Source organism: Rattus norvegicus, chromosome 20, assembly GCF_021556685.1.
Source record: "Rattus norvegicus strain SHRSP/BbbUtx chromosome 20, alternate assembly SHRSP_T2T, whole genome shotgun sequence".
NCBI classification, from domain to species: domain Eukaryota; kingdom Metazoa; phylum Chordata; class Mammalia; order Rodentia; family Muridae; genus Rattus; species Rattus norvegicus.
The window spans coordinates 43,984,405-43,994,019 of record NC_141553.1 but is presented as its reverse complement, the minus strand read 5'-3'; the positions used below and the strand labels follow the sequence as shown (position 1 = coordinate 43,994,019).

General features: G+C 45.6%; 1 protein-coding gene across 1 annotated transcript; it reads left to right on the top strand.

Moving 5' to 3' along the window:
* The first annotated feature begins 313 nt into the window (after positions 1-313).
* On the top strand, positions 314-6,013 carry Marcks (myristoylated alanine rich protein kinase C substrate). The gene is given in 2 exon segments (NM_001271090.3): positions 314-799; positions 2,319-6,013. Coding segments are annotated over 2 exon segments (930 nt in total). The 5' UTR covers positions 314-697; the 3' UTR covers positions 3,147-6,013.
* The last annotated feature ends 3,602 nt before the right edge of the window (positions 6,014-9,615 follow it).

The window sequence follows — 9,615 nt, the reverse complement described above, 5'->3', positions numbered from 1 at the left end:
CGCCCCCATCCATAAGTACCCCCTCCCGTGTTAATTAATTCCAAACAAAGCAAGCCAATCAAGAAATGCATTATTATTTTCTGGCCGAGGGAGACGAGAAGCACGTAATTTTTAATTGATTTATTTATTTGGAGGACATTAATTCTCGGTCTGAGGCTGATTTTTCAAACCGTTTGCAAAGCGCGGCTCCATTGTTCGCCCGGAGCGCAGGCCCCGCCCCCTGCTTTGTGTGCGGCGCGCGGATTGGCCAGCGCGCGCGGGGGCCGCGTCAGCGCCCGCGAGCCCATTCATCTGTGCACTTGGGCGTTGGACCCCGCATCTTATTAGCAACCAGGGAGATTTCTCCATTTTCCTCTTGTCTACAGTGCGGCTACAAATCTGGGATTTTTTTTATTACTTCTTTTTTTAAAAAACTACACTTGGGCTCCTTTTTTGTGCTCGACTTTTCCACCTTTTTCCCTCCTTCCTGCGCTGCTGCTTTTTGATCTCTTCGACTAAAAATTTTTTATCCGGAGTGTATTTAATCGGGTCTCTTCTGTCCTCCTCGTCACCCCCACCCCCTCCCTCCGGTGTGTGTGCCGCCGCCGCTGTTGCTGCTGCTGCCGCCGCTGCTGCTGCTCGCCCCGTCGTTACACCAACCCAAGGCTCTTTGTTTCCTCTCTTGGATCTGTTGAGTTTCTTTGTTGAAGAAGCCAGCATGGGTGCACAGTTCTCCAAGACCGCAGCGAAGGGAGAAGCCGCCGCTGAGAGGCCCGGGGAGGCGGCTGTGGCCTCGTCGCCTTCCAAAGCAAATGGGCAGGTAAATTCTACCTGTGGTTCTGGGCATTTCTTGGGTGTCTTTCTCTAATCTGGACGCCTCGCCTTCCCTCTGGTCGCGCCCGAGATGCATTCCGGGGAGGGGAGCGTGGCCAGATCCTAGTCTGAAAGTTGAATGGGTAACGATAGCCTAAATTGTCAATTTTTCATAAGAACCAAAGGAGTGGTTCCTAAGGATCCTGGCGAATTCTTGAGTAGACCGGAGGAAGAGTGATAAATCGCCTAAAATGGCGTGGTTTGGAAATTGGCTGAACGTGACTAGTTAGATGCACACCCCCCCCCAACGCCCCTCCAGGTTGCATTTGCATTTGGGGCCACAGCAGTGTTTGGGTGGCTCACGTATTTATTGTCGAGATTGGGTCGTCTTTGAGATTTCTGGTGTGGTTGTGTGTGTGCGCGCGCGTGTGTGTATGTGGGTAGGAAGGGGGGAGCCAACGTGGATGGCGGTGGAGAAAGCCAAGCAGAGAGAGAAGGCTTGTCTTATTGTATCCAGAGGCAGTATGCCTCGGGTTTCTTGGAAAGGTGGCTGGTTAGAGCTGGACAGGCAGCTTTTCCAAGTGCCTTTCCGAATCCCCCCCCCCTTTGGTAGCTGTGTAATTACACACCCATATGACTTTTTAAATGCTATCCTGGTGTGGTGGGAATACTCAGTAGGTTTTTGAAGACCCTTTCCTGCCTACCAAGAGGGGAGCAGTTTTGGTGTTTTGGTCTGGACCGTTCCTGTGAATGGCACCTCGGCCACCCTCGAGGATTGCCCTAGTGCTGCTGCGACCCAGGCAGAGAGCCATGGTTGGGTGGGCTCAAGAGGTCGGCCATGGGTGGCTGCTTCCCAAACACCAGGCACCCACCACGCCTCTTTTCCTGGAGGAAAAAAAAAGGCCTGCTCTAAACCTACTGGGGCAAGACGTGCTCTGTCTAGAGGCTTTAAGCCCGTTAAAAATGCAAAAAGAAGCTGTCCCGGCGCACCCCGATTTGCAGAATTATGGGCGAAGGTGGGCGTGGGAGCAGAGGCCAGACTTCAGACATAATGGGTTTTCCCCAGCGCTGCTGGTTGCCGAGCCTCGGAGAGGCCGACCCGGGGCAGCCACCTGAGCTTTGTTTGCGGACTCCCGGGCTGCGCGATCCCCGGCTCGGGGGCGCCTCGGCCTGCGGGCAGGGCCCGGCTAGGCAGGGCGGGGTGGCCCCGCCCCTGAGCGCCCGCCCGCCCGCGCCCCGCTCCGCTCCGCGCGGTGGAGGAGCAGCGCCCCCTGCCGGCGCCATCCGGGGATGCGCAGCCCCGAGAGCTCGAGTTGCTGGAGGCGGAGGGAAGGGTAGCCTGATGCAGAGCATGGGCTCCCATCCGAAGGCCTCGGAATGTGGGCGACTTCTGTCCACTCCCCGGCCGCCGGGCACGTGCGGTCGAGCGGCCGGGTCCCTTCCTAAGCTGGCCCGGGGTGGGCGGGGACGGCACTGTCGGCCACTCCGAGTGACGCTCCGGTCTTTTTTCTTTCCCTGCCCCGTAGGAGAATGGCCACGTAAAAGTGAACGGGGACGCGTCGCCCGCCGCCGCCGAGCCGGGCGCCAAGGAGGAGCTGCAGGCCAACGGCAGCGCCCCGGCCGCCGACAAGGAGGAGCCTGCGAGCGGCGGCGCCGCGACCCCGGCCGCGGCCGATAAGGATGAGGCAGCCGCGGCCCCCGAGCCGGGCGCTGCCACGGCCGACAAGGAGGCTGCGGAGGCCGAGCCCGCCGAGCCCGGCTCCCCCTCCGCGGAGACCGAGGGCGCGTCCGCCTCCTCCACGTCGTCCCCCAAGGCGGAGGACGGGGCCGCGCCGTCTCCCAGCAGCGAGACCCCGAAAAAAAAAAAGAAGCGCTTTTCCTTCAAGAAGTCCTTCAAGCTGAGCGGCTTCTCCTTCAAGAAGAGCAAGAAGGAGGCCGGCGAGGGCGCTGAGGCGGAAGGCGCGACCGCCGACGGCGCCAAGGACGAGGCCGCAGCTGCAGCCGGCGGCGACGCGGCCGCGGCCCCGGGGGAGCAGGCGGGCGGGGCGGGCGCCGAGGGCGCGGAGGGCGGAGAGTCCCGGGAGGCCGAGGCGGCCGAGCCGGAGCAGCCGGAGCAGCCTGAGCAGCCCGCGGCGGAAGAGCCAAGGGCCGAGGAGCCGTCGGAGGCCGTGGGGGAGAAGGCCGAGGAGCCCGCGCCGGGCGCCACCGCAGATGACGCGCCCTCCGCTGCGGGGCCCGAGCAGGAGGCGCCCGCCGCCACCGACGAGCCCGCGGCGTCCGCAGCTCCCTCCGCGTCACCGGAGCCGCAGCCCGAGTGCAGTCCGGAGGCGCCCCCCGCGCCGGTGGCCGAGTAAGCTCCGGGCGCCCTCTTGTAATTCAAGAACTTTTCCCCCCAAGTTTGTTTGTTGGAGTGGTGCCAGGTACTGGTTTTGGAGAACTTGTCTACAACCAGGGATTGATTTTAAAGATTTTTTTTTTAATTTTACATTTTTTTTTAAAGCAGCAAATTTTGTTTTCTTTTAAAGCCCCCTTCCCCACAGATCCCATCTCAAATCATTGTTACCACCATTCCGACAGGCCGAGGACGGTTTAGACAGCTTCCTCTGCCTTCTTTTGTTTTTGTTTTTGTTTTTTTTTTTCTTTACTTTTACTCTTTTTTTTTTTGCATCAGTATTAATGTTTTTTGCATACTTTGCATCTTTATTAAAAAAATGTAAACTTTCTTTGTCAAATCTATGGACGTACCCATATATGAAGGAGATGGGTGGGTCAAAAAGGAATATCAAATGAAGTGATAGGGGCCACTATGGGAAATTGAAACAGTGCATAACATTGCCAAGATAATATGCCACTAAAAACGACGGTGTAAAGGCTTAGGGGTTTCCTTCTTTCCTTTTTTTTTTTTTTTAAAGAAAGTTATTACGGTGTATTTTGTGAGGCAGGTTTACAACACTACACGTTTTGAATAAGAAGGAAAAAGAAAAGAATTAAAAACACCAATACCCAGATTTAAAAAAAAAAATCATAGTCTTAGGAGTTCATCTAAACCATAGGAACTTCCTGCTTATCTCATGTTAGCTGTACCAGTCAGTAATTATGTAGAACTACAAGTTGTATAGGCTTTATTGTTTATTGCTGGTTTATGACCTTAATAAAGTGTAATTATGTATTACCAGCAGGGTGTTTTTAACTGTGATTATTGTATAAAAACAAATCTTGATATCCTTCAGAAGCACATGAAGTTTGCAAGTCTCCACCCTGCCCATCTTTTTGTAAAACTGCAGTCATCTTGGACCTTTTAAACACAAATTTTAAACCCAACCAAGCTGTGATACGTGGAATGGTTACTGTTTATACTGTGGTATGTTTTTTTTTTCTTTTTTCTTTTTTTTTTTTTTTTTTGATTACAGCAGACAATGCTTTCTTTTCCAGTTGTCTTTGAGAATAAAGGAAAAACAAATCTTCAGATGCAGTGGTTTTGCGTAGCACCTCGTCTCTCGTGTTTTGTAAATACTGGAGGATCTTTGACCAATTTGACATAGAGCTGGAATGTAACGTTGCTTACAAACATTGCTATTCAACTCCTGCTTAAGGTGTTCTAATTTTCTGTGAGCACACTAAAAGCAAAAAATAAATGTGAATAAAATGTACAAATTTGTTGTGTTTTTTTATGTTCTGAGGCTGACTTCTAGGTCTTAGGTTAACTTTTAGGGAGGCCTTGCATGCCATCAAAAGTACATTTGGCTGTGGTTTTTGATAAGAAGTTTTCAAGCTCTGGAATTCATAATCAGTGTCAAATTACATATGTGGGAAGATCTTATACTGTGTCGATTGTTATCATTTATCTGCTTTTAATTTGCATTTAAAACTGAAAATTACTTTTACTGTAGTTATGTAGCATGCCAAATTAAGCCACTTAAGACAGAAGTGGCTGGACCCTAAGACTATTTCATAAACTGTTTTCTTGTCATTGCAGGTCCAGAAGCAAGAGTGTTGAGTTCAGACTGCACATAAGTCATGAAAAGATGGCCAAACATGTTTAAATGTTGATGGTTTATATGGTATAAGCCTTAGCGTTTGGCTCACTTCCAAATTATTGTCGAAATGTGCTATACTTTACGGACAGGTTTCCATAAGGAAGTAATGGTGTTCAATGGACATATTGTTAGTTTTGGACCATTAGCATAGCTTCGACCTTTTTTTTTTTTCTTTTGAATCAAAGTGTTAGCATCTTGTTACTCAAATGAAAAGATAATCCTTTATATATTAATCCTTACTAGTTTACTTTCTGCTTATTTTCCAGCTTATAACTGGATTTTTTTTTACTGGACCCTAAACTGATTTTTTTTTAACTATTGCTTTATTAAATGCAAAATAGTCCACCTGTTGTGATTTGAGCAGAGTGCCGGGTGGAGTTCAGGGTAAAGTTGAGCCACATCTGTGGTGGCCTCTCAATATTCCATCATATTAAGAATAACAGCATTAGCTTTTGGATAATGCTCCCTAATTGAAATAATGGATCAGAACTAATGGTTCCTTTCCTTTCTAAACAGTCTCCCTGCTAATGATACCAAGTAACATTTGAAAGAGTAAACTTGATCCTGAGTTTCTTGAGTTCTTGGAAGATTAAAGTCAAACCTGGTAACCAAAGGACTGATTTGTGGGTCTTTCCCACTTTAACCAACTTGTTCGAAAACCCCTAGTTGGCCAAATATGGTGCCTGGTATGTAGTAGCACTCAACTGAAATGGGTTTTTAAAAAAGAAAAAAAAAATAACTCCTGAACTGAGTAGTTAAAAATACTGTGTAGAAAAGTATTCTATATTGCTAGGTTTGTTCTTTTAACAGCTGAGATTTATTAAGATGCATTATTTTGATTTTAATCACTGCCTAAAAACACTTTGGGTGGTACTGATGGAGTGGTGGATTTTCCTCCAAATGGCTAAATGCAATTTGACATACTTTTCATCCAAAGTTTTGTACATCCTGTTGTTTTCTAATGGAAAAAAAATGTTAATATGGCTTTTTTGTACTACTAAAAATAGCTTTGAGATTAAGGAAAATAAATAACTCTTGTACAGTTCAGAATCGTGTTATTAAGTCTGTATTGGCAGTGTGTACAGTGACATTTGCTGTGGTTATGAACACTTATCTGGATTATAAAAAGCATTTGGTCCAATTCCTATTTCTTGTAAAATAAAGTTTTACCAGTTGATATAATCGAGCCTGCTAAAGTAGGATGTTTTACAGATTTTACTTTTTCATTCAAGTTTTCGAGAAAAATAAGTGTTAAAGTCGATACTATCACTCAATGGAGGATCTAGAGACGTGCCTGAGAGTGTACTAAGGATGTGAAACCTTACTCACTTGAGTTATTGGCTAAGGCAAAACTTAGCAAACCATTCATGATTTTTTTCTGACTGGATACAAATGGATACAAACTGAGCCGTGGGGATCAGGTTGAGAAGTTGGGGCACAATGCTTTCTGAACTCTTGTGTTAGTTTAGTTCCCTGAGACAGGCTCATGGTATCATTCAGGTTAGTCTTGACCTGGCAACCCTCCTGCCTGTGCTACTCCTACCACAGTAGTGTGCCACCAAGCACAGCTGATCTCTAAGTAGATCCTTTAGGAGTTGGTTGGAGTGGAGAGTACATAATTCAATATAACTGTACTGTGCGCATGCTAAACATCAGCTAAATATGTGAGCTGTTACATTCCACTTTTTATTGGCTATTTACATTTCAAATGTTACCCCCTTTCATATTCCACCTTTTAAAAAGAATCACGATAAATTGACCATTTTCCCTTCTCTGCTTCCCAGCCAGGCAATGGTTTTCAAAGCAAGGTGTAGCGAACAAATCCTCAAACCTTCCAGCTCTACCTGGGGATTTGAGTTGCAGATTTTGCTCAAGAATGCCATTCTGAAAATGAGAGGGAAAGAGACCGTGTGGATATTAAAGTATGAAATAAGGGCATAATTGATTAAAACCAATGGGTTTACCTCTTTCCTTCCAGTTCACCTTTACTCTAGTTACAGGAGAAGCATGAATCATAAAATCGGCCTTCACAGCTGCATAAGTTTGCGAATTTTGTTTTGTTTTAGTTGTAGGGAGGTCAGGGCAGAATTGGAGCAATTTTCGTCTATGATTAATTCATCCCCAAAAGGCTTTTTGAAATCCTCTTCCCAGGACACAGTTTGGAGACATTTCGTTTTTTATACTTAGGGCTCTTGTCATCCAAATGGTAATTCCTGGTTTGAGCTGCCTAATGAACTAACAGCTTTCCTCCTGAATGGAAGACTTAGAATCATTTGGGAAACTATTTTGGATGATCACTTTTTCTATGACGAAGCTTTAAAAATATTTAGGATTGTAGAAGCATCTAGTAAGTAGTTCAGGACTCTCCCCCCTCCCCAAATAGAATTCATTGCATATCTCTTTTGTTTGTGGTTGTTATTTTGGTTTGGTTTGATTTTTATTTTTCAAGATAGGGTTTCTCTGTGTAGCCCTGATTGTCTTAGAACCCAATCTGTAGACCAGGCTAAGCTTAAATTCAGATTCCCCTAACTCAAAGGGGCGTGGTTAAAGGCATGCCCCGCCTCTGCTGACTCATTTGCATATCTTAACTTTCATTTTGGAGAAGTACTCACACTCTGAACTTCATGACCCTGTATTTGAAATGTGAAGAGCCACTCTTTTACACATACTTATTGACCCCCATGCTCAAAAGCAAGACAGCTAGCACTCTGTGGAATTTGGAGTTAATTATAGGTTCTAACGCCACATTACAGCGATAGCAGCCTTCAAACACCACAATATGAGAATACCATGTAATCATTTTGTTTCTGTCCTTGAGAGGGTAAATGGAGTTGAAATACCACAGCAAAATGGCGCGGTATGCTTCTGGACATACAAGGAGGAAAACGAAGTAAAATCATCTCTAGAGAAAACAATTTTAGGCTGAAGGATTCTGTTGAAAGATTCGGTTACTGAGGCACCTTATGTGTTGTCTACATCATTGTGCTTAGCAATACTGGACCGCGTTGAGCGCATTCAAGAAAGCACAAGTCTCACCAATGCTTTCTGGTGGCAAGGTATCCTAGAACTCTCTACACTCAGGGTGGAATTCAGGAATGCCAAGGAATTGGGTTTTTACTCCTTTAAAGACTCCCTACTCTTCCTCACATGGCTCTCCCTCAGCTCATTTCTCCAAAAACGGAATCCAGTCGCCCAGATGTGCCAATGTGAAACAAAGTACCCCTCACTTCCTGTAGATAATAAAATCTAAGTACACTCAATTTTAATTTCCAGATCTAAGCAATTCTCAAAGGTTCCGTGGACGGTATTAGAAAGTACCTTAGAAGGGCAGAGATGATGGGCTAATCTGGAGAATTTAAGGTTTCCTGTTCCTCTTGTTTCTTTTGCCAAAAAAGAGGTTAACCTTGGTATACAAGGGCTCTACGTACACAGACTCAACAAACAGGACTTAAAATAATTTGGAAAATGTTTATGTATATAGCATCTGTGGACATCTTTCTGTACTCCTTAAAAAATGCAGTGTAACAAAGCACTTACACTGTACCAGGTACTACAAGTAATATGGAAAAGATTTCATCAGCCTGTGTGTGTGTGAGTGTGTGTGATTATATACAGGTGCTACTCTGTTTTCTATAAGGAATTTGAGTATACTTAGTCACTTGCAGGAACTGAGGGAGATTTATGCATAAAATTAGCATAGCCTTATCTTTTGGTTTATGTATTTTAATTAATTTTTTGGTGTTCAATGTGGAGAAGTCTTTTATGGTATAATTTCAGATAAATGATATACATGACATTTTTCTTACCCTTTAATAACTATAATGTAATTATATTTAAATGTTACCCAAATTCATCAACATAACGCCTTCTTGTATATACTAAGAAAAATGAAGTGTACAAGCCCTGGGAGCAATCACAGGCCTCATATATGTTGGATACGGTGAGGCAGCATACTGGTTTTCTCTCTTCTTTTTATTGGATATTTTTTATTTACATTTCAAATGTTATTCCCTTTCCCTCTTTCCAATCCATAAACCCCCTATCCCATCCACCCTCCCCCTTCATCTATGAGGATGTTCCCCCTCTCCAGCCACCCCCCTTCTGGCCCTGATATTCCCTTATACTGAGGGGCGGGGCAGCCTTGTCAGGACCAAGGGCTTCTCCTATTGGTGCACAACAAGGCCATCCTCTGCTACATATGCAGCTGGAGCCATGGGTCTGTCCATGTGTACTCTGAGGCAGCATATTTTAAATGGAGTATGTTGGTCAAGAAATAGTAATGCTGATTTGGCAATATGTTAAAAGGTTCAGTATGAATAGTGGGTCACAGACATTGGCAGTGTTCAAAAAGACTAAGAATATTCCAGAAACCCGGTGTCTCCTGTGTCAGGATTAGCTTAGAGTGTTGTGTGAAAAACTTTGGGAAGGTTAAGATCAACTGACCAGGAGATAACATTTCTTTCTAAATAAATAACAACTGGAGTAAATTGTTTTAATGTTTTTAACGAAGTGTCAAACATTGGATGGGGACAATAGGTAATTTAAGAAGGATTTTGAGTCATCTGGCAATTGACTCCTGCAAGTTGTCTTCTGGCCTCCTCCTCCTTTTCCTCCTCCCCCTCCCCCACCTCCCCCTCCCCCTCCTCTTCCTCCTCTTCTTCTTCCAACTCTTATGAGGACAGTATTTACTTGGGGCTGCTTACAGGTTCATTATCATCAAGATGGGAGCACGGCAGCATCCAGGCAGGCATGGTGCAGGAGGAGCTGAGAGTTTTTACATCTTCAT